Genomic DNA, 24,171 nt, shown 5'->3' with positions numbered 1-24,171 from the left:
AATCTGATAAGTTTGCATGTAAGGTTTAAGTGTTTTTGTTCCTTATTTTTCTCGTTTTCAACAAATCACTTGAAGAAATCATTAAAATGATTGAGTGTTCGTGGAATCAGTTTGAAATTTCAAAACAAAAAATTCAGAAGAAATATTTTTTTTAATTTGATATTTGAATGCTCAATTCAATTATAAAAATGACTTTGGTAAATTCTTGTTGGAATTGTTTATAAAATGACATCGATATCATTAAAGAATATTAATTGTTTATTGGAATACAGAAAATAATCAAGACAGAAAAAAACATATTACACTGCATTTAAATTCTCAGATTTATTATAATACTTTACAATAATTTATTTTGCAATCGACGATCACCGAAAATGGATCCATTGTTCAAAAGCCATAAAACAAGCTAGCAAGAGCAAATTGACTTGGGATTCGATTTTTTTTTTGTAAAATTAACGAGAGGAACTAATTTATGATGGCGAAAAGAGCACAATTTAGAATAATTAATAATCATTCAAAATATCAAAATTGCGTACACTCTACATTCTTGCAGTGACAAGTATTTTTTATATATATTTTTCTCGACTTTTTGTAATTTTACTCAAAATCCAAGTGAATCAAATACGATACAATATTCTTCAGGTCGGCTCACATATAAACACATATATATCTCGTGCATGTAAATCATTCGATCAAGTTATACTTTTTTCGCTCCATTTTTTAGACGAAATGAAAATATACATATCTATAGAGGATGAAAAATAACAGCAAATATATTTTACCGTTATATGTTTGGCATTTTTTTTGAACATTTTAATAATGATAATAAAAAACTAAACAGAAAAATGAAAACGCTTTTACGTACACCTAATCATTTATAAGGCAATATTTGGGTGTTTTTTAAAATTAAATGTTTGTGCCTTTTATACGAGACAGATACTTTCCGATTCTCTCTCTCTCTAACTCTTTTTTATCGTTCGAATAATTTTGTTGTATCAATTTAGTATGTGATCATAATCTGATCGAGTGGTTTTCGTTGAAGGTCTGGCACAAGGCAATCATCAGCAGAATAACCGACTGGTAAGAGAACAAGCAGCTTTTCATTTTGAGGACGATTCAGTAAGTTTTTAATGGCTGGACCGCAATTCAGTGGTGTAGTCACCTAGAGAATTTAACATGGAATATGATATGAATATTTTCTTCGTGGAGATGAGCAATTTTCCTCACCAATGAATTCAATCCGGCGGCATTTAGTGCACATAACAATATGCCAGTTGCAATCGATACGGAGATTTCATTGTAATAATGTCGTTGTTTCGTTGCATCTGAACGAATTCCTAATAGATACAAATAGATTGTATGCTTAATGAAAAAGATATGAACGTGATGTGTGTTTACCATAAACTTGTTTGAATACGCATATTATGAATGGTGCATCAGTTAGATATTCCTTTATAAAGTCGGTTTTGAGTGGCCGTAAATCAGCTGTCCATTGTCTTGACATACGTTGTTTGTAGTTCAAGTATTCTTCGGTTTCGATAATTTCACGAATTTTGCGCTTAATTTGTGCATCTTGAATCACACAAAACGTCCATGGTTCGGTATGAGCCCCGCTGGGCGAAGTACCTTTAATAAATTAATAGAAATGTTTTAATTCATGTTTGGTTGATTTTCGTTCTTAAATTTCAACGTATTTTTTTATTAGCGTCTTGAGTTTAAGCTTTATTTTGAACACAATCTATTTATTGACTTGATCGAATCCTAAAAATAAATCACCTGCTGTCAAGATGCACTTTTTAATGACTCCAATGTCGACTGGTTTATTTTTATTAAATTTACGAATACTTCTACGATCATTGGTTAATTTGTAAAATAATTCACCACTTCTGTCCAAGCACTCGGTTAATCCGCCATAGGGAATATGCTCACGTTCTGGTAAGTGAGGTTTATAGTCATCGACATAGTTTGTATTATAGTCATTGTCGTCGTCGTCGGCGCCATCGTTAGTTGAATCAATCGAAATGCTCTGTCCAATATCAATGACCTTCTTTTCAATTTGGCTCTTTTCGTTTCCACTACATGCAAATTGTCGCGACCAAACTTGTTTTATGATTATGAAAATTAAAAGTGCTAGGCTGTACTTTAGAAATATTGATTCTGCACACAAAATCTGTAGTTCGGTGAAAGTGAACATTATATACATTTATTACAAATACCTAAGGGGAGAATCACAAAAGAAAAGAATACAATTAATTTAAAATATTCAAAAAATAATTGTAAAATAATCGAATAATAATATTACAAATACCAGTTTGTTTCGGTGCTTATTTCTTTGTTTTTTCGATTTGCAATTTCTTATCTAAACGAGTAGCCAACTGAAATGAGCGTAATACAAAAATAGTGTCGCTTTGGATGTATGCGCCGCCTGGGAGTCAAAATATTTGCAAAATATATACATAATCAAATCAATTTAAACAAATAAAAAATCATCCATTGATGGCATTTTATCAATATTTATTTCAAGTATCTCTTTTTAAAAAGTTGATAAGAATTTAATGGATAATGAATAAAAGACGTGCAACTAACGTCTTTTTTCAAATCCATGTACCGATACTGTGAACGGTTGAAGAAATGTGAGGTTCGAAGCAAATGTCAAAAACAGCTGATTGCATTAACCTTTTTTTTATTCGTGTTTTGTGAGAAGCACTCACTTCCATTGAACGTAACTTTCAAGATTTTCAAATGAATACAGTTAAAGTTGACATCGAATATTGGTAAAAACATTTCATTTATTTAATTTATCATCTTATTGAATTAAATGTTGTATTTCATAGCGAGATTTGTAATTCAAAGCCACAATGTGAGGAATTGGGCAAAATCATTCGAGAAATGTGCCCAAAAGCAGATGTTGTGTGTCACACAGGCCGACGAGGTTTGAATACATTCATACAAATATATATGCTTTCTGTGAAGAAAAAAATTACCAACATTCATCTCAATTCAGGTTCGTTTGAGGTAAAAATTAATAGTGAATTGGTGCATTCAAAACTGGCTGGTTTGGCATTTCCAGATTATGGCGATGTTGTGAAAAATGTGAAATTAGCGGCCGAAGGTAAATCATTACTTATTGATTAATATCCATTTTTTTAATTTTTTTCTTGTGATCATCCCTAGGTAAACCAGTAACAAAAGTGAAAGAACAACCAATTACCGATTGTGTTATTCAATAAATTAAAAATAACAAACGAATTATATTGAGACTGATTAGAAAAAAAACATTTATGCATTAAAAAAATATGCCACACCTGAAATTTTGTTTATTTGTTTATTTCTATATAATCATCACATGAAATAACTCTCTCATCGTCATCACTCAATTGTTCGCCACACAAATAAATTCCGAAACGCATTTTGCCGTTGAATTCTCGTGCGATAGTTTGCAGTGGTTCCGTTGTTTTTTCTCCGGTACTTTGATCGATGCAAATCATTTGACAGCGCATACATGGACCAGTCGTCGTTAATTTTATACTGCCAATTCTTATGGATTTCCATTCGAACTCTTCCAATGGCAATGGTGATTCGATTATCAGATTCGCCCTGAAACGGTCAACTGTATTTTGAAGCAATTTTTCAGGCACATTGTCTAATTCAATCCAATCGTCGACTTTTTTCGTCAACCAGTCAACCGAAGCAACGTTTATCAATAGGAATTGTGCTTGATTTGACAGCGATATGGCTTGTTCAGTTGATACACTATTTTTAGCCATGCGTTTATCGTTCAGGTTTTGTTGAATCAATCTCAGCCCAGAAATACATAGAACATCGTCTAACCATTTGGCTACTTCTTCGCCGCAATCGATACCATCTATTCGATCAGCACACACTTTACTTTGGCAAAATGATGATATAACTCGATTGTCATTCACATCTCGGCGCAATGGAATTTCAACTGTTTTGGCATATGGAAAACTTAATGAAAGCGTATTTTTAGATTCATTAATTGTCGGTTGAATCAAGCACAATTTTGTATCTGATTTTTGTGTCAGTGCGATACCGGTTGAGCGCACAATCATCCATTCTCGATCATATTTTAAGCCACGTCGATTTATCATCCACGTACTATCAACACGAATCGGCGCACATGATTTTATTGGATAAACACAGATCTCATGCAATTTTATCGCATTCGTTAAACTCTTTCGTTTCTGTATTTTCGGCTTGATATTATTATTGTTTGTTAACTTGAATTGATTTTTACTCGTTTCATTGGACATGATTTGTTTGAGTTGTAAATCGAAATTTTGAAAAGAAATTGATTTTGAAACGGATTCCAAATTTTTTCCACGCTCTTTGTTGCAGAAACAATCTTTAATGAGGCTGACAATGGCATCAATATTTTTGACCGTTGTCATATATCCCGTCGAAATTCGAACTGAACCAGTCGGGATACCATCGATCAAGTCATTGTTATCACCACAAATATGACCAGCCTAAGAGACAAGAAATCAGAAATAAAAGAAAGTGAAAATTTTGTGATCGGAATGAATAAAACTAAACTCACTGCAGTGAGTTCAATGTAAAATTATTAATCACCTCAAAATGAGCTTTCAAACTTTCGTCAGACAATCTAAGTTTACGTTGACATGCACCTGGATTACAAAAACAGCCCGTTCTCAAGTATATGTTGTGCAACTGTGCCATGTACGCCACCTACGACAAATCAAAATTATACATTTTATTGATTGACTTCAATTTTCTATTCCCGTTGATTTACTGTCAAGAATTAAATATCAAAAATGTTATAAAATTGAAAATCGTTTGTAATAAATCCAAATATTACCTGTGAGAATCCAACAAATCGCCCATCCTCATGTAAAACATTAAAATTAACGATACCACCTTGATTGTCGATAGACTTAAAATCGGTATCGTGGTAAAAATGAATGACATTCCGCCCATTGGAATATCTTAATTCGTTTAGACATTCGTAAAGATATTTAGCCAAATTAAAGCTGTGCTGTGAGATTCGTTTCATTGATTGTCCGGGTATTAATTTTTCAATTGTTTCGAATCCAAACAGAAGCGAAACAATCGATAAATATGGTAGAGTTCCATCTTCAAACCTAATGAAACAAATCACGCAAAGAATTTAAAAACTCTGTATTTTCTATCCAATTAATTCCAAGATGAATGTCGAAATTCAACGAAAAATCAGTTACATACTTCAATGAATATCGATTTGCTAGGGATTTTCGCCAAAAAAGTGAAGAGCAAAAAAAATAAACAAAATTTGTTGTTCAAATGAGAGAATTTTTAGTTTTTGAAAAATAAATCCCCCCCCTGTAAAATGTAGCTCGCAAATTACTACATCTACATACATTACGGTCAACATACATATTAAACAACTTATTCAACAGCATTTTTGTTGCTCGTTAAATTTCTTCTCGAATGGACCTTGACGAATTTGGTGTGTCTTTGTTGGTGTATTTAGTGTGTTTACATTTTTCAATGGAAGAAAACGGCATACAGCCGGTGAGGAGTGTGCACAAGCGCGGTCGCAAAAATCGAGTGGGTTTTAAATAATGACGATATCGAAAACACACATTCACATCACAGCAGTTCAAATTGTGTTGGCCGAGTGAATGAGCTGAAAAATGACACACTCACTATAAGATCACAGTCACGTAAATAGACGCAAAAACATTGCGTGTCGATCCGATTTTGTCGTTCAAATAAACAACAAAACAAATGTGTATATTAAAAAAATTGTGAATTGAGATCGAAAGCAATTTTTGACAAGTGAATTTAATTGTTTCGATAAAAATTTACGGAACTTAATTGAATTTATATACATTATTTTAAATTTCATAGTTGTATTTTGCATTTAAAGTGCTCGAAGATGAGTTTGGAAACGCAAGATATTGTCATTATTGTTGCAGCTGTAGTTATATCGCTGTTGCTGGTGCTTTGTTTAATCAACATCTGTTACTTTCTTTGGATTCGACGTGACAGTCGCTTTTCGGGTGAATATGCAATTTTAATAATTTTATTAAAATGAACATGAATCATCAATTACAAGGTAATACGAATTCATCTCTATAATTGATTTTATAGATTTTCGCAACGATGGCAAAGACGGTGGACATCATCATTATGAGTAAGCTACTATTTTTACCTAGGGGAAAATGACTCGTTGTAAGTTCATAAGTATCTGTAAGTTTCACAAGTTCGCGCGTTTCTACATACATTTTTGTAAGTTCGTCTAAGTTTTACGTAAGTTCCTATAGATTACTAGTAACTTTTTCAACGTCAGTAATTAATTTCAATGGTAATAAATGTTAGTCATGTCGAATCAGATAGAAAATAATTTGTATAAATAAGTCGAGATAGTTTTCGGTGAAAAAATACCAAGAAATATAAATTCGTCTAATTAGACGTCATTTTTGGAAGAGTCGGTTTTGATAGTGAATAATCAGTAATGTATCTCAAAGATCCACAAAGAATTATTGCTTATGAGTCTATGAGCGATGCTTCAATATCAAAATCAGGTCTTTTAAGGATGATATCCAATTTACTAGGTAATTTTTATTTTAAAATGCATTCTACTCTTTTGTACAAATTATTTGCCTGAGATGTAATTAAAAAAAATTGACCAGCGTTGTGTCATTTGACTACTATATGTGCGACTGTTTCGGCATTTTAACGCATATCGAACTTACAGCAGTGTGTTGATGTATATGGACAAAGCGTAAGTTCGTATAAATTCTCATAAGAAGCGTGCGATTTCATAAGTTCGTGTAAGTTTTTGTAAGTTTTTCGTACAATTCTATAGCTTTCATCGAACTTATAAGTAGTCATTTTCCCATAGATTTTTAATATTTCAAAATGTAAATGCAAAATTTTACTTTTTTACGTGTTTTTTTTTAATTTTCAGACAGAGATCGGGTGCATATCAATATAACTTGACACCAGACAATCGTAAGTAATCGTATTTACATATTTTTTGTTTAAATTTTTTTAACATAGTATTTTTTACTCTTGTAAAACTTTGAATTTTTTAGAGTTTCACAATTCGAATAAAAAATAAACTAATAAAAATGAAACCCCATTGTATTTGTTACAGAGTTTGAGTCAACAGTGGAATATTCGAGTGAAGGACCCGCCACAAGATACCATCGAGTTCAATCGAGTTAAAACTTGGACTTTTATTTTATATTTTAAAGATCTATGTGCCATGGATTAATTGGAATTTTAATAAATAATGATTTTTTTTAACGATTAATGACATTTTCACCCACAAAAAACTCTGTTTCAATTTTATATCGAAAAGAAATAAGAATAAATTTCATACCTCTCATGAATCATATCCCGCTTACGATGCCATCCCGATCCGTTACTCAAGCTAATTTTAACTGTTCCACCACCGTAATATTGTTTATTCAGCATTTGTTCACCTCTTTTGCTGACAATCAATGCCTAGGGATAATCAGAAGAAAAAATGGAATTAATGGAAATTGATCAACATGTAATGGAATGTTATGGAAAATGAAATTGAAATAATCTAATCACAGTGTAATTTACACACGGTGTGTACTTTTTACTTTCAGTATGGCGAACATATTAAATTTCACAACTTAATGGCTAAATGCGCTTATGCAAACAGATTGCTTAAAATTAAGATTTGGTAGTGGTTATTTGGTAAATTGGATCTGTGAAATGAAAAAACTTAATTTAACCTGTATGTGTGTGATCAAACCTTTACTACTTTCTTAGTACATTCTATAAATATCTAGTTGATATTGTGATTATTTCAATTGCATATAACTCTAGGTAATGGAATAGAATGGAAAAATTATCTGAGGAATGGACCAGGAATTGTGGAGTAATGGAATAGTAATTTTTAAGTAAGAATGCCTTGGTACTTACGCCCAAACCTGGAATATAATTAATTAAAAAAATTCATAAGATTTCCTCATATAAATTTAAAAAAGAGAGTCAATAATACAACATTTAAAACAAAATACAAATCATAATAAAATAACACGATCATAAAAACACACATAGTCAGTAAATGTTTTCTTGCTTCTTACCGGTTGGATACCCGAAAATTTTATAAAAAGAAATGCAAACAAAATCCGGTTGCCATTTGTTCAAATCTAAATAGTTGGTTGAAACAAAAGCAGCTGCATCCAAGCAAACATATCGATTTGATTCTTCGATTGATGTGCTTCCACTGTTTGTTTGGAAGCGATGAATTGCATCCAATGGATATTTAAAGCCATTGAAATTACACTGTGCCGGAAAAACAAACAAAGAATTGCCGTTGTGTTGTGATGAATTGTGGAATTTTCCACACAAAAAATCATCTCGTTCAATATAGCAGATATTTTTTGTTTTTACAATTTCACGCATTCCCAGTACCGATGTATGATTATCACGTAAATATAAAAACGAACTAGTAGATGCATTATCAAACCAAAATGTTTCGGCTACTAATTTCAATGAAGCTGTCGCTCCACTTGTGAAAATGATCGAATATTCATCGGAAGTTGTATTAAATGATTTTAAAATTTTATATCGCACTTGATCGATCAGATCTCCAGTGAATTTACTGGTATGGGGATTGCAGTGAATGTTTGAGATCAAGTTTGAATAAATTTGATGCATTTGCTGGTCAGCATATTGAGCAGCTCCTGCATGATCGAGATAGTGAATGTCTAAAATGTTGGCAAAGAAAAAAATGTTAAAATAAAGGATTGCAATTTACAATAATAATAAGACGCTTCAATATTCAGAAAAAAAAGTTGATATGTATTCTATTACTTGATTATATAAAAAAAAATAAACACTAACTCAAAAAATTACCTTTCAATCGTTGAAAATTGTGTTCAATGCAATTTTGTTCGTCGGTCGAATATTCACTTCGATAATTTTTTTGTCGGACATTCATGTTACTTCACTCTATACATGGAATCTGTTTCTTTAAAATAAACGAAAATTTCTGTGTTTTTGGAGAATGTTTGATAGGCTCGGTATATTTGCGATTACTAGTGTTGAGTTAGTTCTGAAAAAAGTCGAATACGATTTAAACATTCATGTGGGGCAAAGTAGGGTAATGTGCTTTATACTACTACTACTTGCGTGAAGTAACAAATGCGAAAAATAAACATCTATTGAATGACAGCAACAACAATTTACAGTTGACGTAAGTTGATGATCGAATACTCGATTGCTGCACATGTACAACCAAAAATATTTTCTACGTATATGCTTATCGCATTTCTTCACCCATAATAATAATTGATAAGCATGAGTGAGCACAGCATTGAATTTTTAATGCTGATTGGCGCATAATGTGGCAGAGATCGTATAAAATTCATTCATGTCGATATGTTTGTGTGTCAATTTATCAAAATATTTTTGCGCATGAATCACAATTGGTGAATCGAAACAATAGAATACCGTGACTTGTGTTATTTACACAAAATACACATCAATTTAAATTAAATGAGCGATACCCACATATCTTTCTTTCGTAAAATTAAACATTTCACATTGAAATGAAATTGGAAAGAAAATTGCATTTGTTCGTATTGTTGAAATATAGAATTCTACATCAAGATAACCGATATCGTCATGACGTATTTGCGTTTTTGAATGCATTTTCCGTTGGATTTGTTTTGCTACTTGTTTTGGTGTCGTTTATCGGCTCCTTTTGATGGCGATGACTTGCATTCGCTGATGTTGGCAGGTGCATTCGATTGACTTATATTTTGGCTCTAAAGAAAACATTGATCGAATATTATATTTTTTTGTCGTTCAGATGGAACGCGCGTTCAGATGAATCGCGCGATATGATGGAGCCTTTTTAAACGGCCTTTGCAATGGATTAAGTGTTATGACTTTTTCGGACGGTGCAAAGTCAGTTTAAAATCTAGTTTTATTCATTTTTCTTTGATTATTTCTCAGTGCTATTGGAAATATCGAGAGGAGAGTATGTTTTTATCAGACTTTCATTTTTTACTAATTATATTGCAATAAATATTTCTATAGAATAAAAATACTCGATAGCTTTGAATGTATGCGTGAGCCGAGATACGTGTGCTACACACTTCATTTCCCCTTCGGAACGCTGTGTGTCTGGTTTTTATTCAAACATTACTCAGCTATAAGCGCTGAATAACATACTCTCTTCTCGATATATTCAATAGAGTGATGGTTTGATATTTGCAGCGTCTGTACAGCATTGCTGCCTACATGCTGATTCGATGCGTTCACCGCATACCGCATGCGCAACACACTTAGTCACAACTTGGTATTGCATGTACGTTTTAAGTACTGATTCCATCAAATTATACGAGATAATCAATACCATTTTTTATTATTTCAAATGACTCATTAAATCACCCACCTTGCAAGACGATACAAATCAAAAGTGACGTAAAGAATAGAAAAATGGCAACGAGCAAAGAAGGTATTTATCTGAATTTATTCTTTCACAATTTCTGCATGTTCATTTTTTGTTCAGGAAAAACCTGTGAAAAACAGTGCGATGCCACCCGTATATCCGCCGAATCTAGTTTCTCGAAAGCGAACACAAGCAATGATCAATATTTGTTGAGTGTGGCTGATGCGTTGGAAAAAGAACAGAGCTGCGCTGGTTTTTCACAGACTGAGACAAGTGACAATGACCGATACATATACCGCGTTGTTGAAGAATGGGAAAAACAGCATCAATCAATTGGTTTTTCGCAAGCTGAAAACAGTAAAAATGATCGTTATTTGTATCACGTAGCAGAGAGTTGGGAGCGCCATCAAAATTGACATATAGACAATAGTTAACTTCATTACCAAAAAAAATATACGAAAAGGTTAAGGTGAAGGTAATCTGAAAATGTAAGGCACATTATAATGAAAACGAGCTACAAAACTATATTCAAATCGATCTGTGTGATGTAAATACTAGTGTAAATACGCAACAGTATAGACTAGACCATAGCTCATTATTTTATTTTATTTATAAAAATGTAGGCAAACACGGTGATATTTGAGGTCTTATTACAAGAAAATCGAATTGTGGTTATTTGGTAATGACGTCGCATAATTTAATTCCGTTCGATATTCTCTTTGCAACGGCCTTCACCGGTTTTGCTTTTTTTATGGATGCTCTTCCGTACAAAAAAGTTGTTATGTAATTTGAGCGGCAATTATTCAAAGCAATAGGTGATGGAGAGGAGAGCAATGCCATCCGATATGAAATGCCATTCAACATACAGCTACTAGCTATTAGCTAGAAGCGTAAAGATTCGCTTATTACTTTGGATTTATGCTTAATGAATAGAGAACGCAAATTATTTGCAAAAAAAAAAAAAAACAGATTACCTCCACTTAATTTTGCATTAAAAGTGGTGCTTGAAAAACTACCAAACATGTCAAAACTCGTTTATATCAAATTCTTCCAATTCGAGAATTTTCAAACGCTAAGTGCTCACTCACCTAATTTTGTAGTAGAAAAAGTTCAAGAAACGTTAAAGCAATAAACCTTCAAACACCTAAAAAATGAAACACAAAAAAATGTGTTTAGAACGAAAATGTAAACATGTTATAATTTTGCAATAAATAATGAACGATGTCAACTATATCAAGTACTAACATTTATTACTGCATCATAAAGTTATGTTTTCATTAACTATTTATGTGGTTAAAGCAATTGAATATAATAATCAAAAGAGGTAAATAAAACCATCGTAAAATTGCATCGGTACTTTTTTCTTCACTGATGTGTTATGGAAACATGTTTGCTACGATGACGTCATCAGGAATATGTAAATACCCAAAGGAGTCACAGTCAAATCAGGAATTATTGGGAAATGCAAAGTGCATCACCCAATGGCACGAAGTAAAATTCAAGATAATGAAGATGGAGAGAATAAAACTATGCACGACTTTGACCATTATCTGCGATTAACACGTAATTAAAAGTCAAATATGATTTTTTTAATAAAAATTCAAATATCGTGAACAACATTTTGAAGAAAAAAGCAGTAATTCTTGCAATAATCATTTATAACTACATTTCAGTAGCGACATGATCAATTATTCAGAAATTCAAAAAAAACACAATTAATGATTGTGGCTTCGTCCATTAAAAACTAATCATTCAATTAGCATGGAAATAAAAATGCGATTTTTTTCTAATCGCATAGCTGCTGTAGGAATTTATGAATGATAAAAAAACTGTGAATAAAAAGTGTTCCAATGTGTCAATTGCTCATTAGAGTAGAAAAAAGTGAAACCAATTTTAATGAAGTAATTTATATCTTAAACTAGATATATGAACAAGATTCGATTTATGTGAATGACTTTTTGTTTACAAGCAAACTAGTAAGGTTTTACATCGCGTTATTTGATGATTTTGTGTACAAATTATAATAATTAAAATGCAAAGTCATATTATTACACAAGGCAAATAACCAGATGCCACTAATGCTCGCAAGGTAAAACACACCGTGAAATATTCGCTAGACGGTGATAGAAGGTAACGCAAAACTCTTCAAGTTCCGAAAAAGAGGGAATGTTATGGCCTTACTATAATGTCATCTCGATGCCAACATAAATCAAAACAAATTCTATACTTACATCAAAAGCGTGTTGTTCCAAAGAAAAAAAAACCGCCTTTTAAGCTTTCTCTTGAAATATCGGTGAATAAACGTAAACATTCAAATTGCGTCTTTTTGCGAATGCTTAAACTTGTTTTGCTCTACCGTTTGCATAAGAAAACTTATTTTTAAAACACACGTGAGGGTTCCCCACCAATTTCATTATAATCAACAAATATCGAATCTCCAAATGTTGTTGCAGTCTGTGTTATTTTATCATTAGGTCTTGTGTCGGTTGGTCGCACTTTTTAATAGCGTCCAAGTCCATTCTCTATGGACGTTTTTGTACATTTTTACGTCTAACATTATATTTTATTATTGTGTATTTATTACAACATAAAATACCATAGTACAACATAGAAATTAGCGAAACCAAATTGCTAGAGTTAAAATATATGAAAACTATTTAATTTTAACGTAATTCAAGTTTTAAAAGTGACCCAAAGATGAATGTACGATTGTCGGTTTGGTTTGTGTGTTTTATTGTGATTTTTAGTATTATTAGTTCAATATCCGCTCGTACATCGAATGAATTACGAATCACGTTGCCAAATGGTAGTAAATTAGTTGGAAGACAATTACGATCGCATGAAGGAAGACCGATAAAAGCATTCTTGGGAATTCCCTATGCTAAGCCACCAGTTGGTCATCTTCGTTTCAAAGTAAATTATGTTCTCTTTTATAAATTTCGCAAAATTTCCGGTTTAGCCATTTATATCGTGATTATTGTGACGTTAATCGTTTTTTAATCACAACAAAATTTGGAACTTTTTCACAGAATTATCGTGCCATTAAAGATTTGATGTATTATAATGGTTTTTTTAAATTTTTGTTATTAGTGTTCTCAGAACTCATGACTACATTTGAATAAAAAAGACAAAGAAAGTCAAAATAAAAAATCAACGTGAAAACATTTAAATGATATAAAATGGACTTAAAGACATAAATATTCAAAATAAATTGAAGCAACTTTAAAAATTTGAATTCTCTTCAGAATTTATTTAAAAGAAATGTAATTAGGCACTTGTGTAATTTATTATTAATTTTCTTTTTTTTATTTTATTAATTCTTCAGAACATTTTATGTCACACTTTGGCAACAAAATATGTTGCAGAAAAAATGAAATAATAATGAAACATTAATTGATGAAAAAATGAAAGTTTTCATAATAGTGACGCTAAATTTTAAAAAAGTCTAAAAATTAAAACGATTTTCTACAAATAGGCGCCAGAACCAGCCGAGAAGTGGGAAGGTGAATTTTTTGCCGTCAAAGATGGTCCAATTTGTGTGCAAAGAGATCCATTCCGCCGCAATCATGAAATAGAAGGAAGCGAAAATTGCCTAGCGTTAAACGTTTATACACCACATTCGGTTAGCATATAGTTTGTTTGCAAATTTCATCAATTTTCTTCAAAACTAAGTGCCAATTCTTCAAAATTCCTTCCTTTCACAGTACGATCGAAATAAAACTAGTAATCTACCTGTGATGGTATTCTTTCACGGTGGTGGCTTTCAATGTGGTTCGGGAATCCGACCATTCTACGGACCCGATTATTTGCTGGATTATGATGTTATTTATATTGGAGCCAATTTCCGTCTCGGACCACTCGGATTTTTGAGCTCAGAACAAGAGGATTGCCCGGGCAATTTCGGTTTGAAAGATCAAGTTTTGGTGTTGAAGTGGATTCAAAACAATATCAAAGCATTTGGTGGTGATCCTGCAAGGTAAACATTATACTCCAAATATTCGATCAATTGAAAAATTTAAAAAATATAATTTTAGTGTAACAGTTTTCGGGGAGAGTGCTGGTGGGGCGAGTGCAACGTATTTGATGATGTCACCATTAGCAAAAGGTAAACAAAATACACATTAAAATCGTAAATGTATCATAGTGCGGGTCATAATTAAAATTTTACGTTCTTCGAATCTTTATATCATATACAAATTTCTTTGAGTGTTGTTTAATAGTGACAAATCACAAAATGTGTAGAATTTGTTTTTCGGCGTAGAAACTGTGTCAGAAATAGTGAAATATTTTTGTGGTTTGTCTTATTTTAATGAACATTAACCGCATATGTCACCGTGTTTATGTCATCATTGTTTGTGGTTTTTTTCCATATTGAGTTTAGTTTTTAATTATTCTAAAATTCTACGTTGTTTTAAAGGCTTATTCTCCAAAGCGATTGCACAATCCGGAACAAATTTAGCAGCTTGGTCACAACCAGCTCATAAAGGTGTTGCCAGGAGTCGCGCAATTAAATTGGCTGAGTCATTCAAATGCTATACACCACAAAGTTGGCCAAAGACATTAGACTGCCTCCGATCAGTTTCGGCTGAAAATGTTACAGCAGCATTCTATGATTTCTTCGTAGGTTTTATCAAGAGTCGCTTCTCCAAAAGAAGTTTTTGTATTAAAAAATGTTATTTAGGAGATATTTTGACATGTATTTTCCCGATTTTTTCTTTATTGGTAGATGTGGGACACTGACCCGATGATACCTTTTCCACCCGTGGTTGAACCAGATATACCTGGAGCATTTATTACAAAACATCCTCGTGATGATGGTCACAATGAAAATTCATTGAAAATTCCATTTATGACGGGTTTAACCTTTGACGAAGGCGCCATGAAATCAGCTCGTAAGACGAAAATATTTCAAATTTTCTTTTCAAATAATTTATTTAATTGAAATTCTTCTTCATTTGTTTTCAGCTCTGTTTAATTTACCTGGATTATTCGATGACTTCAGTACAAATCTCAGTTCAGTATTACCAATTGCATTAAATTATGATCACCACGAAACACTCGTTCAAGAATGGATAACGAGGAAAATCAATGAATATTATTTCGCAAATGATTTATCGAGAGAAAAGCAGAAAAATGTCACAAATGTAAATGCCCTCATTTGATAGTCGAATCTTTGTAGATTTTTATATGGTCTAATTTTTTTTAAATTGCAGTTGTTCACAGATGGCTGGTTTTTAGAAGCGATGGATCAATATTTGGAATTACGACTTTCACATGAAAATATTGCGCCAACATATGTGTATTTATTCACACACAAAGGATCAGCCAGTTTCACCGAAATATTTAAAGGTGGACAAGAGAATTATTGGGGTAAGTTGAATTCAGCAATAAATTCCAATAGATTTTAAATTGTGTTTATTAATTATTTAGGAGTTAGTCATGCTGAAGAGCTGCAATATCTATTCCCAATTGCTGATGGACTGTTCATCAGTGCACTTCCGACGAAAGAGGATGAGGAAATTCGAAAAGCAATCACTCAACTATGGGTTAATTTTGCCAGTACTGGGTAAGAGAGAATAATGAAAACATCTTTAAATGAATGAAAAAAAATCCGTAAAATTATTTTGTAATCATTTGTAGAAATCCAACACCTGACTCAAGCGATTTACCGAAATGGGAAGAAGCTAATGGATTCCCATTAAAATATTACCGCATTGGAAACTCAAACCACAATGGAAAATCATTGATTGGCATGGAGATTGACGGAATTTTCCACGATCGTGCTAACTTCTGGAGACAGATCGGTGCACACTTACCAACACGAATTTTTGAAAAAGATGAATTGTGAACGAATTAGAATATTTGTACCGTTTAGTTTGAAATAATTGATTGTGTTGTTGAATAAAAAATTGGGAATTTTGCCTTGTGAGACTTGAAAATATATTTTTGTTGTGGAGTTGATTGAATTTCAGTGCGTCACATACCCGATCTTTAAAAAAATGTTTGAACAAGTAAGTTTATAGTTTAAAGAGGTTTGTACTTATTCATATTTGATTATCCGAGAAAAAAAAGTAAGGGTTTTTCCGAGATTTCATTAAAGTTACATCACCATACAAAAAAATCTATCAATATTACCTTTTGCGATTGAAGAGAAATTCAAGATTAAAATGCACAATACAAGAACATCTCGTTGTATTAGCACACATTGTAATTAATAACTAAAGACATTTTTTCTTACACACAATTGGAAACTGTAAACTACAAGATTATTCAATGAAAACACAGTTCTTTTTTTATTTTTGGTTGTCGTTCTTTATTGCAAAAGTATAATTCGAATGAAAATCATACATGTCTACGGATCACATTTAAAATTCAAATGAAATTAATTTGCAAACTTCATTTTTTTAATTTTAGTCCGCATTGAAGAGATTGGGAGACGTTTGGATGTTATGTTCCCGGTTGTTGTTGTTTGAACATTGTTCCGTTCTTGACCTATGAGCTATAACTACCTAGAGTTGATCAGAAGAAAAGAATGGGAAAAAATGGAAATTAATCAATAATTAATGGAACAGAATGGAAAATGAATTGAAGGAATGGATCAGAAATTGTAGAGTAATGAAATAGTAATTTTTAAGTAAGTATGTCTTGATAACTACCTTCCGATAAGGTATATTACTAGGTATATTATTGCCTATTACAAGGAAATTTATGCGACTTTTTTCTTTATGATTCGCTGTTGGTTCGTCATCTTTATGGTTGGATGTGTTGTGACCTATACCAAAATTAGAAAAAATAGTTGAAAACAAAGTCTATAAGATCAACACGTGCACAATGTAAATTATTCGGGTGTTTTCTAAACAAAAAATTAAATGAAAGAAAATGAAAAATTATACAAAGAAAAAATCACTAACGTGAATCCATTTTATCCGTGTTGTTTCTTATTAGCTTTTCAAAAGGAGTATGAATCAGAACTTAACGTGACTTTCTCTTTTATATCGGCAAATATATTTTAGTCAACTGATTTATTCTTCAAAATAAGATAGTAAAAAAAAGTGCGATTAAAAAAGTCTTATATTTCCTTATTTATCATTTATAAATAAATATAGACTGTCGACCATAAATAAATATTGACGATATTTGAATTCTTAATTCGAGCGATTTTAATTGTCAGCACTTTTTGTCAATAAAATATTATATAAATGAAATATTGGATATTTTCAAAAGCATTTCAACACAGTTTTACTCTCAACGATTTATCAAGTATGCATAATAATGCTCAAAGACATTTAAACCGCAATCAAATGATAAATGATAGAAACAGCAACGCATGGAGTTTTATAAGAATTATCAATAGCATTTTAATTAAGCCGCAAAATCAAATATATTTCAAACGTTTCATTTCAACAATGTCATATTTGTTCACACAATTGGCGATCAATCTCATGAAACAAATCTAAATCTAAAAGCTAAAACAATGATCATATTTTCAGTGTTGCGTACTAAAAAAAAGATTGTAGAGCGTTGAACACATACTTACATCACATATTTCTAATTAACCTTTTTTTTGCTTTCATTTTTTGTTTGTTTTCTATTTCATTGCTATTTTTTCAACAATTTCTTCTTTGGACAATTTTTGTCATTTTGTAAAGTAGTACGAAACTTTTTCAAATTCACTGAGAGAGAAATAAGTACTTACTTTAAAATAAATTTGTAATATCTGCACGACTTCTCACACTTCAAAACTGAAAAATAACACACACAAAATTTCACCAAGTTTCCATGTCTTTTGAATTTCACCAAGTGATTTTATTTATCCAACAGTTAATTAATAAAGACACAATGTGTGATTTTATTTGATGTTTGGATTATTTTGAGACGCAGCATTTGCTGATTCATTTTTTTCCTTGGTATGATGGGTTGTTTGGATTGGATTGATTTGAATGATTAGACAAATCAGAACGCGTGCCGGTTCCTGTGTATCCGGCATTACGGCCTGGTCCACTTGGGGTGTGCGTCGGGTTGCACTGGTTTGTGCGGTTTCCCTCTGAAAGATAGATAAAATTTCACAATCAATTAATCAATTTGTATTAAAAAAATGGGAAGACAATTTTAAAATCACAGAAAATATCAAACAAATAATCAACGAAATAAAAAGTCTTAAACTTACGTTGTCCACGATCCATTATTTCGTCGTTCTGGTCTTTATTTGCTTTCTGATGATAACTTTGCTTTCAAACTAGCTCTTTGCTTTCTTCGAAGGCTCTGATGGCTTACACTTGCGATACACTGGCTCTTATACTCTCCAAATGATGACATACGTTGGATCGGTTGTGAAATTCAAATATGTTATGTAGAACTATATTTATCATTCTATGTGTGCACTTGTCGAGAAGGACAAACTCGTCGCACTTATTTAGTGTGTACTCACTTCCTGCTCTTCCTGACGTAAGCGTCCATAAGTAAGAACTGGAGACGCAATTCACTCTCAGCAACACGCTTATATTGTATATACTAAATAATACGTAGTATATGTATGTGGTATTGTTATAAACACTTTCTAGACATTTCGATTTAAAAATAACCACATTCAAAAAGTATACAAAGCCGATTCTTATTTATTTCTCAATGTATCTTTCTTAGATTGCATGAATCGTATAAAGTGATTATTGCGCAAAAATGAATGTTGTAGCCATCAAAGGACTTGAAAAAAGTTCTTGAAATATTCTGGCACGTCTGCGTATTTATCGATCATTCAATTATACTATGCAATTTTATTGCTTTGACTTTGAGAAACAAACGTAATAAAAATAATTCGCACAGTATTTGAAACTTATATGGTTCGTGCTGCTCTTGTCCTCTCATCTCTCTTGGTCCTTGACGGCCAAACAGCTTTAATGCAAATGAATTGTATACATTTGTCAAACATATTAAGAACATCATACCTTTCACTCACAAATTAAATTTAATTTTTGCGTGCTTGAAATATATTCATCATTATCAGCACCCATTATCACAAGCTTATCCATTGAAAGATAAGAGACCAACCGACAGAAAATTTGATAAACTAGTACAAGTTCATAAACCAATGTCACAATATTTTTGTTGAGTTTTGGAAGTTTGAAGCAGTTATATCGAAATGGCCATAGATTCAGTTGTCAGTTCGATCGTTTTTCAGATAAACGAAGTTGCTTTTTGCGTTTTGAAGCTAAAATCACCAAACCAATGAAGAAATCTTAATTTAATAATTAAGTTTACGAAATTGTATTGATAAAGTATTGATTCTCTATAACGATACGATTTTAATTCTCTATAAAGACTTTTTAAAAAGCACTCGAAAAAATACCTTTGTTTTTGAAACATTGAATGCTCAATTTCATTGATCTGAAAATCTATAAAACTTAAAGAAAAAACAAAAACTTTCAGAAATAAAGAGAGAAACCCATTTTGCGTTTCACAATAGTTTAAATAAAAACACTCCATTTATAGATTTCGCCGATTTTCATTTATTCGAAGAAATAAAAATCTGATGAAAATGACACAACAATGTCATGCATTTTCGTTGTTTTACATTTTTTGGATGTACATGAAATTTTAATTTCATTTTTTTTTACTTCTTTCCCTTGTATTCGGGATTGTTTGGATTCAACTGGTTGTCGTGGTTGACCAAATCTTCTTTCGTGCCGGTTCCAGAGTAGCCGGAGTTTTTTCCTGGTCCCGATGACTTGTGGTTCGGGTTTAGTTGATTTTGTTTATTGGCTTTCACGTCTAAGAAAAAATAAATGATACGAGGGTTGCTCCATAATTTTTTTTAAAAACATATATAACACAGTTGTTTTTTGTCGAAAATGGTTTTATTGTTTTTCAAAATATTCCCCGAGATGATCGATACACTTTTGCATTCGATGAAACCATTTGTCATAGCATTCGTGCCACTCCGAAACTGATATCTCCAAAACGTGTGTTTTGAACGCTTCAACTGCTTCTTCTGGTGTCGAAAATCGTTGACCACGTAGTTTTTTCTTCACGCTTGGGAACAAAAAAAAGTCATTGGGTGCCAGGTCAGGACTGTACGGTGGATGACCCATCAGTTCGATGTTTTGACCGGTCAAAAATCGAGTAGTTTGAAAAGATGTGTGAGAGCTCGCATTATCGTGATGAAGAATTATTTTGCGACGGTGGTTGTTTTTTCTTATTTCACCAAACACTTCGGGCAAACAAATGGTGGTATACCAATCAGAATTGACGGTCTTACGATCCTCTAGTGGAACGGTTGCCACATGACCACTTCTCCCGAAAAAACAGGCGACCATTCGCTTCGAAGTGCTTCTTGCTCGAACAACTTTCGTTGGGTTATCTTCATTTTGGAAGACCCATACAGTCAGACTGCTGTTTCGTTTCGGGCTCATAGGCATATATCCACGATTCGTCACCAGTGACGATTTTATTAACGTCTTTTGAAGCACCACGATTGAATTTCTTGAGCATTTCTTTACACCAACTCACACGAGCCATTTTTTGTTCATCGGTCAATTTATGTGGGATCCAACGAGAGCAAATCTTTTTTACGGCTAAATGTTCATGCAAAATTGTATGTATGCTGTGGGATGAAATGCCCAAAGATGCCTCAATCTCACGGTAGGTCACATGACGATCTTCCATAATCAGTTTTCTGACAGCATCGATGTTTTGTGGCACAACAGCCGATTTTGGACGACCTGTATGAAACTCGTCTTTGAGCGAACTACGACCGCAACGGAATTCTCGGTACCAGTTATAAATTGTCTGAAGGGTTGGTGCTTCATTGCCAAAGGCCAAATGAAGTCGATCGAAACACTGTTGTTGAGATAATTTACTTCGAAAATCGTAGTAAATCATTTTACGAAAATCTTCACGTGTAAAATTCATTTTTTTGTTGAGTCGCAGTTTACCAGTCACTGTAAACAATACAAATAGCGTTCGTACGACAAAAGGTTCAGGGCACGAATACATACCAAAACATCAAACTTTACGAATATGACAATGGTTTACATCGGGCAACACTATAAGTACCATTTTAAAAAAAATTATGGAGCAACCTACGTATTATTATAAAAGGGTCAATCAATTTTAAATTGTTCGACGCTGAAACAACGGAAATTACCAAAAGCCTTTAAAAAAATATATACTTACGATCGGCCATTTTGGCGTCCTTGTTTTGTTGTGATTCCATCGTTTATGGTTTCGATGAGAGATCTCGTGATGAATTCAATTTGCGCACTCCCTTTTATACGGTCGAAAATGATTCTCTTTTTTTCTTGAAAAATGTATTTTTTCACGTAAAATTTTGTCTTTAGTTTTCTGTAAATTCAGTATTTCGGATTATGTTACATATTTTCTTTGCACTCTCAATTTCATTAACATTCGGTGTCAATTTTCATTAATACCCATTTTATAAAGTCAGCATTCTTGTTTTTATCAAAAAATCGAATTTGTGTACATCGATTGAGTCATGAACATTTAAAATGACACTTATTCTATCAATTGTGCTTGACATGCGTTTATCAATTATTTTAAATCGAATTATATACAAATGGCAGACAAATCGTTCAATAATCAAAAGGAAATCAAAGAAGAAAGCCAAACACGGTTATTTATTTGATAAATTCACGTAAATCAATGACAATTTTCCGATGCGAACATGAGCCATAATGAAATGACTTTTTTGTTTACCTTATTGCTAACGACATTCGATACGTGACTTCCGAATAAGAAACAGAAAAAAAAGAAACAAAAACCAAAAAAGTATAACGATAAACTTGACTATCTGACGAACAGTCGACATTTTTTTCATATGTTACCTTTTACAATGCTTCAAACTATTTCACTTTTTTTTTGAAAATATTAATTTTGAGTTTTAGAATTCCGCTTGAATGGTCAATTTACTTACAATGCACCTCCACATATGTACACACTTTGCAGGCAACTGTGAAATCTACACGAGAAAATTGTTTTGAATTGAAAATGCCATTGATACTGAGCTTGAACTGAATTCTGATCAAGAATCTTTTTATTTATGCAAGTATTTTAATGACACACTTTTCGAGTTTCCCTTTCGAGTTGAGTTTTAATACTTTCTCGTCATTGCCATCAAGTTGTTGTAGCGCGAAATCACTATAAAGACACAAAACAAACGATCACAATGAAATTGGATGTGAAATGCAATGGACCGTTTCGAAAATGTATGCAATAAGAAACTTACGGTTTTGGGTATCAATTCAATGTGTACTCTGTTAAGCAACGCATTGTACGACGAGTTGCCCGATCGACCTTGGTTTGCGTATGATCGAAGTTCTTCTTTTTCTTCTTCGGCAAAGGGATGCGATCATCTCGCTGGCGTTGAGATCCATTTTGGTGTCCATTTGTCATGTTTTCCGTGATGTAATTGCAACGAATCAAAATAGTTTGGGTAGCACCATTTTCTTCGGCTTTGTCGTTTCGATAGATGTCCATTGCTTCTTTGCGCAAATCGTGCCAGTATTTTGGGCTGAGAATTGAAGTTCGATGGGATGTAATCATCATGAATACTTTATACTTCTAACGAAAACAAAAATTTATCTTAAGTTGAGAAGGTGTTTTTCCCAGCTGATATCAAGCAAGAATGATCGATTCTCTCATTAGAAGGAATGCATTTCGACAGCAAATGACACACTAATACATTTTTCAATGGCAGAACATAACGGTGAAGAATTTCAACAAGATTCTCGGCAGAAGAAAGGATGACAATAGCATTTTTTGATGAAATATAAACAACATCATTCTTGAATCAATGCTCTTTTCAGTCAGTCCTTCAATGCTGTTGCAGTGGAACAACATCACACATCACATCTTCATATGAACTCTTTTAGAATGTTTTAGAATGATGACCATAGCAGCATTTGAAACAATACGAATTTTTACATATAAACAAATGACATGGCATCAAAGTATCTGGACAAAACCAGAAGAGAAAATTAAATCGCAGCATTTATTTTACAATGGATTCGTTCAGCAAAGAAAAATAAAAGGGAAAAAGAAATAGAAAAAGGCAACAGTAAGATGTTCATTACGATTAAATGATGACTCATAAAACATCCGTTTGACGATTGTTCGGAGCTGAAATCATTTAAACACCAAAACAGTGGTTCGCAAAATTCAAATCGGCAAAAACGAAAATAAACAACGTAAGAGCATTCAATATATAAGGGGTTTGATTTGAGCACTTTTTTGTACATTCGCAGTTTTTTTCGATGAGCCCATTTATTACCAAATACAACACAGAATTACTTCTGTAAATATGTGACGACTTTATTCAAACAAATATGGAATGAGATCATGTTATATGCAACGAGTTTCAGCATTTCAAAAAGAAATGAACGCCTTTCATCGCATCATAATATTTAATGCGACACATTTCTTTGCTTAAATCAATAAATTCACTTATTACGCCTTTTTCAACAGAGCATAAACAAAAAGTCATTTGATTGAAACCGTATCAGAATGTTGGTTGATATAAACAATGGTTTTATTTTTCACTGTAAACGAACATTTTGAAAGGTATTTTTGCATGTTGTTTGTTTATGTTCATCTCATGCTATTTTTAGGATTCAAATGAAATAAAATGACATGTATACTAATGTATGTCTCGAAAAAAAGTTCTTGGGTAATAAATATGCAACAAAACACATGAAATTACAGATTTTTTGCTTCTTTGATGGTGTCTGGCAATTTTTTGCCATATGTTTCTG

General features: G+C 32.4%; 5 protein-coding genes and 1 long non-coding RNA gene across 9 annotated transcripts; 3 read left to right on the top strand and 3 right to left on the bottom strand.

Annotated features, from left to right (window-relative positions):
- Nucleotides 1–305: 305 nt before the first annotated feature.
- On the bottom strand, nt 306–2,722 carry LOC116343534 (iodotyrosine deiodinase 1-like). 2 transcript variants are annotated; one of them, XR_004201344.1, is made up of 7 exons: nt 2,587–2,722; nt 2,309–2,425; nt 1,777–2,216; nt 1,399–1,626; nt 1,228–1,337; nt 866–1,162; nt 306–745 (listed from the first exon to the last, which is right to left on the bottom strand). XR_004201344.1 is itself a non-coding variant. In XM_031771650.1 (6 exons), exons 3-6 carry the CDS (start codon nt 2,201–2,203, stop codon nt 1,001–1,003), a joined length of 927 nt encoding a protein of 308 aa, XP_031627510.1. In that variant the 5' UTR covers nt 2,204–2,216; nt 2,309–2,425; nt 2,587–2,722; the 3' UTR covers nt 749–1,000. The 2 variants fall into 2 exon arrangements, 1 of the variants encoding a protein (XP_031627510.1); XM_031771650.1 differs by lacking the exon at nt 306–745 and having other exon boundaries at nt 749–1,162.
- Nucleotides 2,638–3,311, top strand: LOC116343536 (migration and invasion enhancer 1-like). The gene is made up of 4 exons (XM_031771651.1): nt 2,638–2,774; nt 2,835–2,932; nt 3,005–3,112; nt 3,175–3,311. Exons 1-4 carry the CDS (start codon nt 2,743–2,745, stop codon nt 3,228–3,230), a joined length of 294 nt encoding a protein of 97 aa, XP_031627511.1. The 5' UTR covers nt 2,638–2,742; the 3' UTR covers nt 3,231–3,311.
- LOC116343532 (molybdenum cofactor sulfurase 3-like) lies at nt 2,823–9,152 on the bottom strand. 2 transcript variants are annotated; one of them, XM_031771647.1, is made up of 8 exons: nt 8,866–9,152; nt 8,091–8,717; nt 7,927–7,934; nt 7,352–7,476; nt 4,841–5,123; nt 4,594–4,710; nt 3,306–4,490; nt 2,823–3,170 (listed from the first exon to the last, which is right to left on the bottom strand). In XM_031771647.1, exons 1-7 carry the CDS (start codon nt 8,948–8,950, stop codon nt 3,318–3,320), a joined length of 2,418 nt encoding a protein of 805 aa, XP_031627507.1. In that variant the 5' UTR covers nt 8,951–9,152; the 3' UTR covers nt 2,823–3,170; nt 3,306–3,317. The 2 variants fall into 2 exon arrangements, with proteins under 2 accessions (XP_031627507.1, XP_031627508.1); XM_031771648.1 differs by lacking the exon at nt 2,823–3,170 and having other exon boundaries at nt 3,287–4,490.
- A 1,072-nt stretch (nt 9,153–10,224) lies between these two features.
- LOC116344360 lies at nt 10,225–11,560 on the top strand. 2 transcript variants are annotated; one of them, XM_031772855.1, is made up of 3 exons: nt 10,237–10,324; nt 10,420–10,474; nt 10,529–11,560. In XM_031772855.1, the coding sequence occupies exons 1-3, from the start codon at nt 10,289–10,291 to the stop codon at nt 10,822–10,824; spliced, it is 387 nt and encodes a 128-aa protein (XP_031628715.1). In that variant the 5' UTR covers nt 10,237–10,288; the 3' UTR covers nt 10,825–11,560. The 2 variants fall into 2 exon arrangements, with proteins under 2 accessions (XP_031628716.1, XP_031628715.1); XM_031772856.1 differs by having other exon boundaries at nt 10,225–10,474.
- Nucleotides 11,561–12,888: 1,328 nt separating this feature from the next.
- On the top strand, nt 12,889–16,347 carry LOC116343671 (venom carboxylesterase-6). The gene is made up of 10 exons (XM_031771876.1): nt 12,889–13,321; nt 13,884–14,030; nt 14,113–14,384; nt 14,443–14,513; nt 14,826–15,028; nt 15,135–15,300; nt 15,374–15,552; nt 15,622–15,778; nt 15,839–15,974; nt 16,049–16,347. Exons 1-10 carry the CDS (start codon nt 13,106–13,108, stop codon nt 16,254–16,256), a joined length of 1,755 nt encoding a protein of 584 aa, XP_031627736.1. The 5' UTR covers nt 12,889–13,105; the 3' UTR covers nt 16,257–16,347.
- A 386-nt stretch (nt 16,348–16,733) lies between these two features.
- LOC116344290 lies at nt 16,734–18,305 on the bottom strand. The gene is made up of 3 exons (XR_004201398.1): nt 18,105–18,305; nt 17,065–17,180; nt 16,734–16,917 (listed from the first exon to the last, which is right to left on the bottom strand). It is a non-coding gene; the product is annotated as an uncharacterized LOC116344290 (long non-coding RNA).
- Between the last annotated feature and the right edge of the window lie 5,866 nt (nt 18,306–24,171).

Source organism: Contarinia nasturtii, unplaced genomic scaffold, assembly GCF_009176525.2.
Source record: "Contarinia nasturtii isolate CC-2019 unplaced genomic scaffold, AAFC_CNas_1.1 Cnas_scaffold_1037, whole genome shotgun sequence".
Lineage (NCBI taxonomy): Eukaryota > Metazoa > Arthropoda > Insecta > Diptera > Cecidomyiidae > Contarinia > Contarinia nasturtii.
Note: the sequence above shows the minus strand (reverse complement) of the source record. Positions and strands in the feature narration are given on the sequence as shown.

Coding starts and splice junctions, on each gene's coding strand:
- LOC116343532 (XM_031771647.1), bottom strand. CDS start 8,950: ATGAATGTCCGACAAAAAAATTATCGAAGTGAATATTCGACCGACGAA. Junction 8,718..8,865: donor CAATTTTCAACGATTGAAAG/GTAATTTTTTGA, acceptor CCAACATTTTAG/ACATTCACTATCTCGATCAT. Junction 4,711..4,840: donor GATTTGTTGGATTCTCACAG/GTAATATTTGGA, acceptor GATTTGTCGTAG/GTGGCGTACATGGCACAGTT.
- LOC116343536 (XM_031771651.1), top strand. CDS start 2,743: ATGAATACAGTTAAAGTTGACATCGAATATTG. Junction 2,775..2,834: donor AAAGTTGACATCGAATATTG/GTAAAAACATTT, acceptor TGTATTTCATAG/CGAGATTTGTAATTCAAAGC. Junction 3,113..3,174: donor TGTGAAATTAGCGGCCGAAG/GTAAATCATTAC, acceptor GATCATCCCTAG/GTAAACCAGTAACAAAAGTG.
- LOC116343534 (XM_031771650.1), bottom strand. CDS start 2,203: ATGTATATAATGTTCACTTTCACCGAACTACAGATTTTGTGTGCAGAA. Junction 1,338..1,398: donor CGTATTCAAACAAGTTTATG/GTAAACACACAT, acceptor TGTATCTATTAG/GAATTCGTTCAGATGCAACG. Junction 1,163..1,227: donor CCGCCGGATTGAATTCATTG/GTGAGGAAAATT, acceptor TAAATTCTCTAG/GTGACTACACCACTGAATTG.
- LOC116344360 (XM_031772855.1), top strand. CDS start 10,289: ATGCGCAACACACTTAGTCACAACTTGGTATTGCAT. Junction 10,325..10,419: donor GTCACAACTTGGTATTGCAT/GTACGTTTTAAG, acceptor CCACCTTGCAAG/ACGATACAAATCAAAAGTGA. Junction 10,475..10,528: donor AATGGCAACGAGCAAAGAAG/GTATTTATCTGA, acceptor TTTTTTGTTCAG/GAAAAACCTGTGAAAAACAG.
- LOC116343671 (XM_031771876.1), top strand. CDS start 13,106: ATGAATGTACGATTGTCGGTTTGGTTTGTGTGTTTTATTGTGATTTTT. Junction 15,029..15,134: donor CAGCATTCTATGATTTCTTC/GTAGGTTTTATC, acceptor CTTTATTGGTAG/ATGTGGGACACTGACCCGAT. Junction 15,553..15,621: donor AGCAGAAAAATGTCACAAAT/GTAAATGCCCTC, acceptor TTTAAATTGCAG/TTGTTCACAGATGGCTGGTT.